General features: G+C 34.0%; 1 protein-coding gene across 1 annotated transcript in view; it reads right to left on the reverse strand.

The window, feature by feature from the left end:
* Positions 1-6,812: 6,812 nt before the first annotated feature.
* The window catches only part of LOC6044470 (protein rolling stone), a 49,852-nt gene continuing 41,709 nt past the window's right edge, over positions 6,813-14,955 (reverse strand). Inside the window, exons 5-6 of the mRNA XM_038256085.1 lie at positions 10,645-10,825; positions 6,813-7,390 (exon numbers count right to left, since the gene is read on the reverse strand). Of these exons, the coding sequence (XP_038112013.1) occupies positions 7,120-7,390; positions 10,645-10,825 (452 nt within the window). The 3' untranslated portion in view covers positions 6,813-7,119. The remainder of the gene's footprint in view (positions 7,391-10,644; positions 10,826-14,955) is intronic.

The following is a 14,955-nucleotide window of genomic DNA, read 5'->3' on the forward strand; positions in this document are numbered from 1 at the left end:
ATTTTTTGAAACATGCTTTAAAACGCAAAACGTATTTAATAATATTTATAATACACAAGCTTTTCCCGGCAAACTTAGTCCTGCTCTCTTTTTTTTGTATTGTTCTAATTTGCTCTCCGTTCATCTATTTTTGAGGTCTCAAATTATTAAAAATCTAGTTTTGATGCAATTTGTTCATTAAAAAATACTTCGCAATTTTTTTGTTAAAGGTTTTAAAATATAATGAAAACAGAAGTCTAATCAACTGAAAACACTCTAAAATGCATTTTTCTGCATTGATTATCATATTTAGCATGTTTGGGCTCGTTTAAAACTGTTTTGATTTTTTTGTATGAAATTACGATGTATGAAATTACGATTTTTCGTCAATACTCTGATATTTTGGAAACTAATGATTGCAAAACAACTGGACAGGTGTATAATGCATTTTAAAACAGGTATTTCATTGCAATGTTGAAACCATGGCATGTAATTTCAATTTTAATGTTTTTTTTTTATTTATTTTTTACTTTTTTTGTTTAATGGCATTTTTCCTATTCCTTTACAGAGCCAAATCTAAATTAAATGAAAATCTCTTCAATTTTTTACTCTTTCATTAATACTTACAACTATTTTTATCATTTTGTTTTTATATTTTAATTGATGCCACATTTTATTTTTTATCACTTTATCACCGATTTGATTTGCCTGCTAAAGTGATTTCTCAGTTATATGCAATGATAGTCATTTGATATATTATAAGAATATCCAACCACGCTTAAATCTAATAGTTGAAAATAGTAGTATATGCAACAAGTTGCAAATAGAGGATATTTTTAGCACAAGTCGTACATTAGGTTCACCGAGTTGGATAAATACGAAGAGCGCTGAAAAAATCAAGTTTTGCAACGAGTTCCATACAACATTTTTTGCAATTCCGAAAAACAACCATTGAGTTAAATTTTAAGTCAAATTTTCATGTTTTTTGTCAATAAATCGATTAAATCAAAAAAAAATTGAAAAACGTTACTTTTCGAAACAAGTGCTGAAAAGTTCAACTTTTCAGCACTCATTTCAGTGCTGAAAAGTAGAACTTTTCAGCATTTATTTTGACGGGACCACAGACGAAAAAGTTTCTGAAAAAAATGATTTCTAACTACATTATTATTTCGCAACTCTAGTAATGTTCAAAGCATTTTGTGATGCTTTTGCCATTTTTTTGAAAATCCGGCTTAAAATTTGAATTAGGTATATTTTTTTTTTATCTCGACCAGAGTCGAGGGACAACAACTTTAAATTAAATTTGTACCAGCATTATCAACAGTACACACATTGTTGCAGAAAATAACACCCAATAGCATTAAGTCCGACGAATCATCATCAATTCGCATAAAAATATCTGGTTCGTAATATCCCTAGATGTGTGATTTTATCTAAAGATCTTCACACCTAAAAATCCGATGGTGAAAACGCGTGCAAAAGCATGCACATAACCTTCGTCATAAAGACACTTAATATTACTTAAGAGGTTACTTACATGTAGAAAATAACAAAATTTTATATTACAGAAAATTTACTAAATCCTCTTAAAAGATCATTTCTAGAGTTTTTTTTTATAAGGTCCAATATGCTATTGTGTTTCATATGTTTATAGGACCCTATTAAAAAAAACTCTAGATTTTCAATCAATCCTGAAAGTTTCATGACTGTCAAACTTCCCAAGTAACAATTTTAGTTTTGTTGTAGTTTTGAAGAGGTTGTACAGAATACTTCGGAAAATGTATGAGAGATGCTTTTTTGTCCCACATGCTGAGTTAAATACGAGTTAAATAAGCAATAAAGCCAAAATGGACCATTTTAGGAGGTTAGCCAGAGCAAAATGAAGAGTTTCATAAGACAGAATAATTTTATTGTATGCTTTATTGATGCTTTAAAGAGCTCTACAAGATACGAATAATGCTGTCTAGCTGGGAAATAAGTTTTGTTGTAGCCTGAAAGAATTCTTAAATTCTTATAACAGAACAAAATGCATTTTCAATTACTCTGCAAGGAAACCTAAAGCCTGTATCGTAGACTGAAAAGCATGCATAATTATTTTGTTGAAGGCAATGATTCTTCTTCTAAATGGAATCAGAAAATACTTTTGGTCGACAATAATTCACAAGTCAATAATATTAAAGCCATAAATATCACTGATTAAATCTCTCATGTAAAGCACTGTAACGGTAATGCAAAAAAAAAAATCATCGAACATTTTTTTGAGATAGTTCGAAAAAAATGGTACGCGCCTTCTCAAATCATTAGAAAAAGTTTGTAATTTTACCTGAAAAAATCATTTAAGCAAGGTCATTGCTCAAGAATTCAACATGGCTACGCCTTTCAGTAACATTATTCTTTAGGCAATATGGCGAAATTTATTAAATGTACTTTTTCTTGTTTGAAACTGTTTTAAATTCATTTCTTCTTTAAATGCTCTTTCTCAAAACTGACTAGGAATAACTTGTTTTGAGAGTGATTTATTACGGTTTCAGTCAGGATGATGTAGCTTTTTGGTGGTTTTTATTCAAGATTCAATCGCCTAAGCTGAGACCGTATCGCTTGCCTGTCATTAATTACTGCAAAAAGATCCGACTAGAGAATTCGCCAAAATTTCACAACAATTCAATACAAAAACAACAGCGTTTGTTCGTTGTAATGGAGTTTTTATTACATAATATACACTTACCAAGCCACTTTATATACAATTCATTGGAAACACAATTACCATCACAGGTTGATAAGCGCTGCACTGTCCTAACGAAAAGCTTATAGTTTCACCTTTTCATCTTGTAGTTGATTATTCCTTTGACCCCACCTGTGCAACATACACTGGACAAATAATATTACTTTTTAAACGTTTAAATTATCTGTGAAACAAAAATCTTAACTGAAATCAAAGAAAAACTCAGCTTAACTCATTCAAACAGCACCAGCAAATTGCAAATGACAGCGCGTAGCAATACACGGCATAAAATCTGGATGGTTTTGTACAAGAAAACTTGCAGAATTCAAAGTTTTATCAATTTCTTTTTGAAAACCATTAGCACTTTAAACTGTTCTGATCAAGCGTTGAAGGTTTTCATTAAAAAGTCTGCGAGATTCACTCTACAAAACAAAATGTGTAAAACGCCATGTTACGATATTATAAATTGCGAAAAAAAAAAACATAATTATGTAACTAACAGGATATTGATGCCAAATAAAATTACTATTACTATTAATTTCATAAAAATAATAATAAGCAACATCTGCACAAGCACCATTTCTGCAATAAACGAATTGTTCACAATAAAAAATTCTGGAAATAAATCGGCAATTCGGAAATCATTTCGTAGAAAAAAAAAACACAAACAAAACCACCAATTTATTCTTTTTATTATTCTCAGCACACTTTTTTAAATTTTTCATTAAGAGATCACTTGTAACTGCACTTAAAAGCAAAAAAGATCAAAACAATTCGTCTCCTTGCACTGTGTTTCTCGTTCTACAACTGAATAAATTGAAGTGACAGTTCAAATCCAACAAGATTGGTCAAATTCCTTATGAAGACGAAAAAGGTTTATTGCAGACTTCGTCAAGATAATCAAGCTTCGCCATGTATTCTTCAGGAAATCTCAAAGTGTTACTAAAAAACTGAATTAAAATTTCTAAATAGAATTCCTAATCAAGTCTGGAAGAAACCTTTAAAATATGTTGAAGGTTACGCTAGATGAAAACCTGTTGGCTTTCATAAAAGTTTTTATAAAACATTGTTGCATTTAATAAAACTGTTTTAAAACCATATAAGAATATTCAGCATTTGAATTGTTACTTGGGGTAACCTTCAACATATTTTAAAGGTTTCTTCCAGACTTGATTAGGAATTCTATTTAGAAATTTTAATTCAGTTTTTTAGTAACACTTTGAGATTTCCTGAAGAATACATGGCGAAGCTTGATTATCTTGACGAAGTCTGCAATAAACCTTTTTCGTCTTCATAAGGAATTTGACCAATCTTGTTGGATTTGAACTGTCACTTCAATTTATTCAGTTGTAGAACGAGAAACACAGTGCAAGGAGACGAATTGTTTTGATCTTTTTTGCTTTTAAGTGCAGTTACAAGTGATCTCTTAATGAAAAATTTAAAAAAGTGTGCTGAGAATAATAAAAAGAATAAATTGGTGGTTTTGTTTGTGTTTTTTTTTCTACGAAATGATTACCGAATTGCCGATTTATTTCCAGAATTTTTTATTGTGAACAATTCGTTTATTGCAGAAATGGTGCTTGTGCAGATGTTGCTTATTATTATTTTTATGAAATTAATAGTAATAGTAATTTTATTTGGCATCAATATCCTGTTAGTTACATAATTATGTTTTTTTCGCAATTTATAATATCGTAACATGGCGTTTTACACATTTTGTTTTGTAGAGTGAATCTCGCAGACTTTTAATGAAAACCTTCAACGCTTGATCAGAACAGTTTAAAGTGCTAATGGTTTTCAAAAGAAATTGATAAAACTTTGAATTCTGCAAGTTTTCTTGTACAAAACCATCCAGATTTTATGCCGTGTATTGCTACGCGCTGTCATTTGCAATTTGCTGGTGCTGTTTGAGTGAGTTAAGCTGAGTTTTTCTTTGATTTCAGTTAAGATTTTTGTTTCACAGATAATTTAAACGTTTAAAAAGTAATATTATTTGTCCAGTGTATGTTGCACAGGTGGGGTCAAAGGAATAATCAACTACAAGATGAAAAGGTGAAACTATGCTTTCGTTAGGACAGTGCAGCGCTTATCAACCTGTGATGGTAATTGTGTTTCCAATGAATTGTATATAAAGTGGCTTGGTAAGTGTATATTATGTAATAAAAACTCCATTACAACGAACAAACGCTGTTGTTTTTGTATTGAATTGTTGTGAAATTTTGGCGAATTCTCTAGTCGGATCTTTTTGCAGTAATCAATGACAGGCAAGCGCTACGGTCTCAGCTTAGGCGATTGAATCTTGAATAAAAACCACCAAAAAGCTACATCATCCTGACTGAAACCGTAATAAATCACTCTCAAAACAAGTTATTCCTAGTCAGTTTTGAGAAAGAGCATTTAAAGAAGAAATGAATTTAAAACAGTTTCAAACAAGAAAAAGTACATTTAATAAATTTCGCCATATTGCCTAAAGAATAATGTTACTGAAAGGCGTAGCCATGTTGAATTCTTGAGCAATGACCTTGCTTAAATGATTTTTTCAGGTAAAATTACAAACTTTTTCTAATGATTTGAGAAGGCGCGTACCATTTTTTCGAACTATCTCAAAAAAATGTTCGATGATTTTTTTTTGCATTACCGTTACAGTGCTTTACATGAGAGATTTAATCAGTGATATTTATGGCTTTAATATTATTGACTTGTGAATTATTGTCGACCAAAAGTATTTTCTGATTCCATTTAGAAGAAGAATCATTGCCTTCAACAAAATAATTATGCATGCTTTTCAGTCTACGATACAGGCTTTAGGTTTCCTTGCAGAGTAATTGAAAATGCATTTTGTTCTGTTATAAGAATTTAAGAATTCTTTCAGGCTACAACAAAACTTATTTCCCAGCTAGACAGCATTATTCGTATCTTGTAGAGCTCTTTAAAGCATCAATAAAGCATACAATAAAATTATTCTGTCTTATGAAACTCTTCATTTTTGCTCTGGCTAACCTCCTAAAATGGTCCATTTTGGCTTTATTGCTTATTTAACTCGTATTTAACTCAGCATGTGGGACAAAAAAGCATCTCTCATACATTTTCCGAAGTATTCTGTACAACCTCTTCAAAACTACAACAAAACTAAAATTGTTACTTGGGACGCTAGATGAAAACCTGTTGGCTTTCATAAAAGTTTTTATAAAACATTGTTGCATTTAATAAAACTGTTTAAAACCATATAAGAATATTCAGCATTTGAATTGTTACTTGGGTTTGTGAGCGTTTTTCTCTGAACACTGAGTTGATTTATGGGTGCCACGATATCTCGAGATGGGATAGACCAAATTGGCTGACATTGGGGGTGAAGACGCGTAAGATATATTCTGTGTGCATGACGAAGTCTGATTTTTAAATTTTGCTTTTCAAAACATTAAAAAAATCAAAATCTGGTGATTTTTTATATGATAAACATTAAAATATTTTTATCTTTTTTTCAAACAAACTTTTTGAAAATCGGGCTTCGTCATGCACACGGGACCATTTTAACGAGGCCTAACCAAAATTTTGAGCCGATTTGGTCAAAGCTGTATTGAGATATCGTGGCACCCGTTTTTTGAAACTGCCAACTTTAAATAGCTATATCTCGGCAAATATACAACCAAATGTCTTCAAATTTGTATTATTGATAGATGAAAATGTATATTTTAATGACCAGAAAACAGATTTAAAAAAAGTTTAAGTATGTGCTCAAACCAACCTTTGCAATTTTTGCAGATTTGCATGTATGAAACCCCTTAAACACAAAAAAAGTTGCAACCGACGGGATTCATACGCAGCATCATCAATTAGGACTGGCGCCTTAGCCTGCTCGGCTACCAGACCGAGTGGAAATGGACAAACGCGAGTGGAAAGGATAAACGCATATATGAGCATGACATCAAGTAGGTATCAAGTAGGTTTCCCATACTGGTGGGCTACATATTTCATGGTGTAATATTACATAAAATTTCATAAAATGATGTAAAATTTATTTTACACTCAGGCCTTTTACACGCAGCTGGATTACTGTTTTTTTTGCTGTGTTGTTATTGATAATTTCGGAAACAAATCAAACAAGCTGAAATTTAGTTTTAATCATTTTATTTGCGTGTTTGTGTTTTTCTATGTACAAGTACTTCTACGTGCATTTACAGAAAGTATTTAAATTATAACAGGTTAATTTTATTGCTTCTTTCATACCCTTCGTATCTCACCATTAATCACAGTTATACTTATACTTACGTTGCTGAATACGTTCTTCACATTTAACTTTATAATACCTCAACTCTCACATTCTTCGAATCACTCACTTGCTTGCTATAGCTTTGTGCAAGTACTTAACTCTACTTTCAACTTTCAACCTTAAACCTACAGCACTCTTAGCCACATTTTTAATACTTTTCCGTGTTGGTGAATCCCTGGTTGTGCTGCCCGTACACCATCGAGATGCCGTCCTTGCCCGGCTGCAGGTTGAGCGTCGAGTTGGTGGGCAGAATCGGCTTCGGGTTGAAGTACCGCACGTACAGGAACGTCCGCAGCTTGTACAGGAAGAACATCAGCACGTGGGTCATCACCGCCAGGACGATCGTGCCGACGACGGTGACCATGGACTTGCCGGGCGATCGCCAGTCCAGCACGTTGTAGATGAAGGGGCGGCCTTTTCTGGAAAATTGAGGAAGAGAAAAATTTAGATGGTAAAAAGTTTGAAGATTAAAAAGCAGGTTATTTTTTTTATCACAAAAAGGGAATGTCAACTTCCTTTGACTTCGTCAAAAATCAAGCAGTTTCCTTAAGTATATGTTTCTAGGTTGATACAGCAGATCGTGCGATGATTAAGCGGATGTCGATTAAGGTTTAATGAAAGCTTGTTGGGAGAAAAATCAATCCACACTGGCGTGACTTATGCAACGTCCTTTCGATGGAGTTTATCACTCTGCCTAAGTAATTGATACAGTAAGACACACACAGTTGGAACTGGTTTAGTGGGGTTGATTATCACGCAATTATGAATTTTCTAGAAGCTAATGATAGAGAAAAGTCTAAAAGAGGCTCCAAGATTATGCGCGAATGCGATTATGCTGTGGACTGGGTTTTACGGAAGTGTTTACATTTGGTTCAGTTCTGTTTACTATATTGAAAAATAAAATAAGGTTATCACACATATTGTACAAACAGTCCCAGTTTTTGCGGTGCTGTACATCGAAATTTTATTCAAAAAAAAAATCAAAATATTGCAAATATTAAGCTAATAAACGATAATTTTAGATTGTTTTCAGTTGATTAGACTTCCATTTCCATTAAAATTTTGAAGTTCTAAACAACTTGTAGAAGGAATGTTGTCAAAATATTGATAGCAGCGATGGAAGAATCATTATCAAAAGAAAATCTTTGAACGTTCATCAGGAGAAAAAATCCAAAGGGAACATGGATCTCCTCTTTCGCGCACGAAAGATCGGTGAAAGGAATCAAAAAATCATCATCTTGATTTTTCGGCGGAACCAGGGCTTGCGAAATTTTGACTTTGTTTGTGATACACAGAAAAAAAAATGATGGTAATATTCATCAGGAAATGGTGACAGATTTTGTGTCGAAAAAAATGATGAATTTTCATCAGTTTTTGATGAATATTCATCAGGTTCACATTTTTACACATTTTTTATGTAATATTACTCAAAAAAGAGGTAATATTCAACCTACAAAATTTTCAACATTCCAAAATTCAACTTTTTTTTTTCTGTGTAGCTGACAGAACACTCCAATCGTCTTCACCACGACAACCTGATTTTTACATTCTAATTTCGTTCGTTTCACACACAAAGGAATGAGTGCTACGCAAAGTCACTCACACAATCATTGACTTCCCTCCAGGAGAAAAATCGCTTAGAGAGCGGTCGTTTGACATTCTACCGAGATTCCGATTATCTCTCCAATAATAGCAATCATATGACTCCTGTCACCACGCAGCATACACTAGGAAGAGAGAGACAAAAACGAGAGAAAGAGAAAGAGCACGATGTCTCGTTCGGGCGGCTGCTTGAGTGGTGCTCATTTTTCGTTCGTTTCGTCTTCGTGTTTACGTTCATCGACTGTCGCCAAGCAATGACGGTCATGATAGCCGTTGTGTGTCAGCGATCAAATATCGTTTTGGGAAATGATCACTGACAGAAAGTTCTATCGAATATCGAGCAGTCCCGTTCAGTGATAGATCCCTTTTCAAGCATTGGACGGAACATCTTTTTACTACTACACTTGCAAGCAATGCTTGAAAAGGGATCTATCACTGAACGGGACTGCTCGATATTCGATAGAACTTTCTGTCAGCGATCATTTCCCAAAACGATATTTGATCGCTGAAACACAACGCATATCATGACCGTCATTGCTTGGCGACGGTCGATGAACGTGAGCACGAAGACGAAACGAACGAAAAATGAGCACCACTCAAGAAGCCGCCCGAACAAGACAACGTACTCTTTCTCTTTCTCTCGTTTTTGTCTCTCTCTTCCTAGTGTATGCTGCGTGGTGACAGAAATCATATGATTGCTATCATTGGAGAGATGATCGGAATCTCGGTAGAATGTCAAACGACCGCTCTCTAGGCGATTTTTCTCCTGGAGGGAAGTCAATGATTGTGTGAGTGACTTTGCGTAGCACTCATTCCTTTGTGTGTGAAACGAACGAAAGCAGAATGTAAAAATCAGGTTGTCGTGGTGAAGACGATTGGAGTGTTCTGTCAGCTATCACAAACAAAGTCGAAATTTCACAAGCCCTGCTTGCAAGTGTAACGTCACACGTCGAAAAATGACCTGTCAGTATTTCTAGATGGACAATGTGTGTAAACAAAGCGAAATAAATAATCTTAAGTGGTACTGACAAGGAAATTCACAAAAAATCATCAACAGATTGATTTTATTGGAGAAGTTCGGAAGCGATTTTCTTTAGCGTGATTTGCCTCCTCTCTCTTTTGCGGGCGAAGAAAACTCGCAAGCGAAAATGTTTGTTTTTGCGATTATTCCATCCCTGATTGATAGCGACGTAAAATGTATATCTTTGAACGAAAAATCATGGCAATGATGGATGTCTTCACGTTAAAACGGTTTAGTCAGTGCCAGTGTTGTAAATGAGTGATAGAAAAAACTATCAGTTGATAATTCTTGAAGCTGAAAGCTTTTTGACGGACTTTTGAGAGTTGATATCTTTGAAGAAATGGCAACAACAATTATCATTGGCCGATCAAACAAACAATTTGTCAAGAGATCGACCATTAACACCGTCTTGCAATACCTTTTGAGGAATTTGCACAAAAACGCTTCTGTACCATCATACACCGGTAAAGTACACCTCCGCATTAAGCCCCATTATCGCAAATGTCCCATTATTCATTAGTCTTTCACGCCTTGAGGCATCGCTCGTTCGTTATTAGTCGCAGGCTTCATTAGATTAAGGAGGCGGCCTCTTTCTACACTTCACGTGCCCATATCTTCGCAGCGAGGATCTCTGACAAATTTCTCATTACCGTTAGTTACATAATTCAGCACGACTGACTGTGTACGAGTCAAGTCGTCGTTGTCAGAGGTGTACAGAAAAGTCTAGAGGCCTGGGCCAGGATTAAGTAGCACACACCCAACATCTACAACACCGATCAGCCCTATTGAGCACAAGCCGTACAGCGGTGTTGTAGTGTAGCGAAGTTGATTGCCCTGGGTCTTATTGGTGTGATTAGTTTTAATTTTTACACTGGAAAACCTACAGCTAATGTTAGAGAAATTAGTCGTTTAACGAGAACGGTCGGTTGTTGAACGCATTCTGCTTCCAAGCATCATAAATCAGCTGGCTATCGGTTGAACGAACGCACTTTTAGGGTAAATTGACACTGGTTCGACATCCGTACTCGTTAGAAATGAGAGTTGACTTACTTGTCGGTGCCACCGCACAGGAAGTACACCACAGAGAACAAGCAGAACAGCAGCCCGAAGCAGATCGGCTGAATCACGTGCCAGATGCGGACCGGATAGGCCACGATCACCAGGTCCAGCAGCATGAACACACAGTTGGTGGCGTGGATCAGGATGTTGTTCGCATCGACGACCATTTCGGCTTAAAGGAGGAGAAGAAGATTAGGAATTAACGAATTTCAGTTTATTTTCAAAATATTCTCGTGTCATTGATCAATTGGAAATTACAATTAATTGATCAGAAATAACTATTGTTTCAAAAATATTTGATTTTCGTTGAAATCGGTTTTCATTGCTGTAGAAAGTGAAAAGAGCGTTCGATTTGATGACATGTTAACAAATGGATTGTTCCAAAAATAAGTTTAGAAATCTTAGTCAAAAATCTTCACAATTTCTTGGAAAATTGAAATGCAACTTATAACTTTGAGGCCATTTGACCAACAAGTATTCTTCGAGCTGCAATTTATAGAAAAATGGCCAAGAAATTCACTAACAAAATATGTGTTTGGGCTTAAATTTAAACATATTTCAAAAACATCAAAATAGTCGTGTACGGTATACCGCAAACAGTTTGTTTACGAAAAATAAATGTGTATTTTTAAAGAATCTGGTACGTTGCACCGAATGTCGTTTCACCGAATGGACATTTCGCCGAATTAAAAAAAAGATTGAAATTAAAGGTAAACAAAAATATAAAAACACCAAAATTACCAAAAGCTAAAACAAAGAACGATTCATGTTTGAAAGAATGCAATAACTCACAGAAGTACTCTTAAACCTTTCTTTAGTACCTTTTTTTTTACTTTTTTTATCCTTTTGTTTTTCTTTTTTCCTTTTTCGTTTTCTCTTTTTTTTAAATTCGGCGAAATGTCCATTCGGCGAAACGACCTTCGGCGAAATGTCCATTCGGTGAAATGTCCCGCACCCCATTTTTAAACGGTCAAGCACAAATTAAACAATTTTTAATTTTTGTTTATTTTGGAAACCGTAAACTGGGGTGACATTGACAAGTTTTTTTTCGAATGCGCCAACAGCTCAACATTTTGAGTGCTTTAAGTGTGTAAAAAGCGTCAAAAGCTAAATTATAAAAAAATGATCGTATAGGGGTCATTCCACCTGAAGTGTGCCAGAAAACATGCAAATTTGAAAATTACCATCTCCGATTCTGCTCAAATTTGGCAGAGCTGTTGAGACTATCAAAACATGCAAAAATCCCGAATTTCATCCAAATCGGACCACCCCCTCCATTTTTGTACCCTCCCAAAAAATCGACTTTTTGGCGATTTTTGAGCGAAACCTCTATATTCAAACTACAATAACTCAGGAACCACACATCTTAGAGGGTCGGTCTTAGACTCAATTTTGATGGAAATCGGACGTAGAATCCATTTCCGTGATCAAAATTTAGATTAAAATATTTTTTTCTACCTGTATTGCGCAATTGAAAACTTTAAATGGTCGTATCTCAAAACAGCCCTATTTATTTTTTAAATTTGACCTCACCATCGTATTCCCCGTCCAATTTTACATAAGAATCACTTATCGACAGAAATGAATATGTTTCGTTCCAGAGATATCGAATTTTAAAGTTTTAAGTATTTGAGATTACCTGTATTTGCTTTATCTGCCGCATCTGCTAGAAGCACTCGGGCGCGCTGATCAATAACTGCTACCTGTGTATTTATTGAAATAAGATTTCATCCGAAATAATCATTAGCAAATTAGGCAAAAAATGAATATACACCAATGTAGGAAACTGCTGTATAATCTTAAATTAAAAAAAAAAAACATAGTATACGGTGAACTTGTGTGCTAGCCCACAGGACAGAGCAAGAACGACACGCAATACAGGGCAGAATGAAATTCCCGCAGTGCTAGCAGGAAATTGCAATTGATCTTGTAAGTAACACGTTAGAAAAAGTTTACGATACATTATCGTGTTAAAAATTATGAATCAGCATGAATAAAACTCTCGTGGAGCATGATTAAGGAGGAGGATTTCTGAAAAATATAAAACTGAAAAATGTAAGAAAATCACAAAGATTAATCTGATTTATTATCTGATTAAGATCAACTTCAGTGGTGTTGATTTCGACACCGTCCGAACAATAATCTTTTTTTTTGTTTGTCAACCATTTAGAAATCTTGGAAGACGATACAGGTGCTGTCCACATGTATCAGAAGTATATGGTTTTGTTTTTGAAATTAAATGTACCAGAATTGAAAAAAAACATCAGTTATTCAGATGAAACTGGCTCACAATATAAAAATCGCTTTAATATGATCAATCTTTCAAATCAGATTTTGGGGTTTTTGCTGAATGGCACTATTTCGCTACCGCAAATGGCAAAAGTTCTAGAACCCATGAGAATTATTTCATCTACTACAGGCAGCTCTACATTTGTTCTCGCTTCAAATAAAAGAAATAATTTGATTAAGTGGGAAGGAATGAAGAATAAGGAAAAATATGAAAACAATAGAAAAATGATTTTATTTTTGCAAATAAATATTAAAAGTTCAAATTTTACTTAATATGGTTCAATGACAGTGTGATCAGGAAAAACAGTGCATTCCAAATTACCCAATAGATTTTTCAAGGTATTGATTATCTCAAAATCGTATAAAATTATAAAAATAATTCATCTTACAGAACACCAGGTAGTAATTATTGATCAGCACGACTGAGTGCTTCTAGCATATGCGGCGAGTGTAGCTAATTTAGGTAATCTCAAATACTCAAAACTTTAAAATTCGATATCTCTGGAACGAAACAAATTCCTTTCTGCCGATAAATGATTCTTATGTAAAATTGGACGGGGAATACGATGGTGAGGTCAAATTTAAAAAATAAATAGGGCTGTTTTGAGATACGGCCATTTAAAGTTTTCAATTGCGCAGTACAGGTAGAAAAAATATTTTAATCTAAAATCACGGAAATGGATTCTACGTCCGATTTCCTTCAAAATTGAGTCTAGGACCGACCCTCTAAGATGTGTGGTTCCTGAGTTATCGTCGTTTGAAGATAGAGGTTTCGCTCAAAAATCGCCAAAAAGTCGATTTTCTGGGAGGGTACAAAAATGGAGGGGGTGGTCCGATTTGGATGAAATTCGGGATTTTTGCATGTTTTGATAGTCTCAACAGCTCTGCCAAATTTGAGCAGAATCGGAGATGGTAATTTTCAAATGCTGTTCCGCTTCAGATGGAATGACCCATAGTTAATTTAGCAAAAAATCATTCAAATTTCTATCAAGTCACCCTTGGCTATCAATGTCATCCCAGTTTGCGGTACTTTTTACTAAAAAAAAAATCAAAAACCCCGAAATGGTTATTTGGATCTTTGGATCTAGAAATATTATTTCGCTAAAACTAAAAATCATTCTTCGAGTGATTTTTTGTAGAAAATTGGCCTACAAAGCAAAAAAAAAGTTGAATTTTGGAATGTTGAAAATTTGGTTGCTATGAAATTGTCTAAGAGGCATTGAAGATTGGACCTCTGGTTGTTTGAAATTGAAGTTTTCAAAGTCTCACCCAAACAACCCACAATTTTCTAATGTCGATATCTCAGTAACTAATGGTCCGATTTCCAATGTTAAAATATGAAACATTCGTGAAATCTTCCGATCTTTTCGAAAACAATATTTTGATTTTTTTTTAATCAAAGCTAACATTTTAAAAGGGCCAAACATTCAGTATTAGGCCGTTTTGAAGTGTTAGTATTGATTTAAAATTTGTTAAAAATATTGTTTTCGAAAAGATCGGAAAATTTTACGAATGTTTCATATTTTAACATTGTAAATCGGACCATTAGTTGCTGAGATATCGACATTAGAAAATGGTGGGTTGTTTGGGTGAGACTTGGAAAACATCAATTTTCCTGTTTTTAAAACTTTGCATGGCAATATCTCATCAACTAAGGGTCGTATCAACAAAGTTCAAAAAAGCAAAATATAGAGAATGCTCTTAAAAACTGTGACTATTTTCAAAAACGTAGCCTAAAAATGGCTTTAACATGAAAACGGTGCACTTTATCAAAATTTCACTAAAGGACTTTTTGATTGCAAATTTGATTTTACATCGAAAAATGAAGTTGATAAATTTTTGCGACCAATATTTGGATTTTTTGAAAAAATCTGTATTGATTAAAAAATTCATAAGTCGGTCAATGATTTTTTGCACAACCTGGAAATTTTTAAAAAGTTGGCATTTGATGTCCACTAAAAAATTTCAAAAAAAAAAATAAAGATAGCTTTTTTTTGCAAATCAAGTTTTAGT

This window comes from Culex quinquefasciatus, chromosome 2 (assembly GCF_015732765.1).
Source record: "Culex quinquefasciatus strain JHB chromosome 2, VPISU_Cqui_1.0_pri_paternal, whole genome shotgun sequence".
Lineage (NCBI taxonomy): Eukaryota > Metazoa > Arthropoda > Insecta > Diptera > Culicidae > Culex > Culex quinquefasciatus.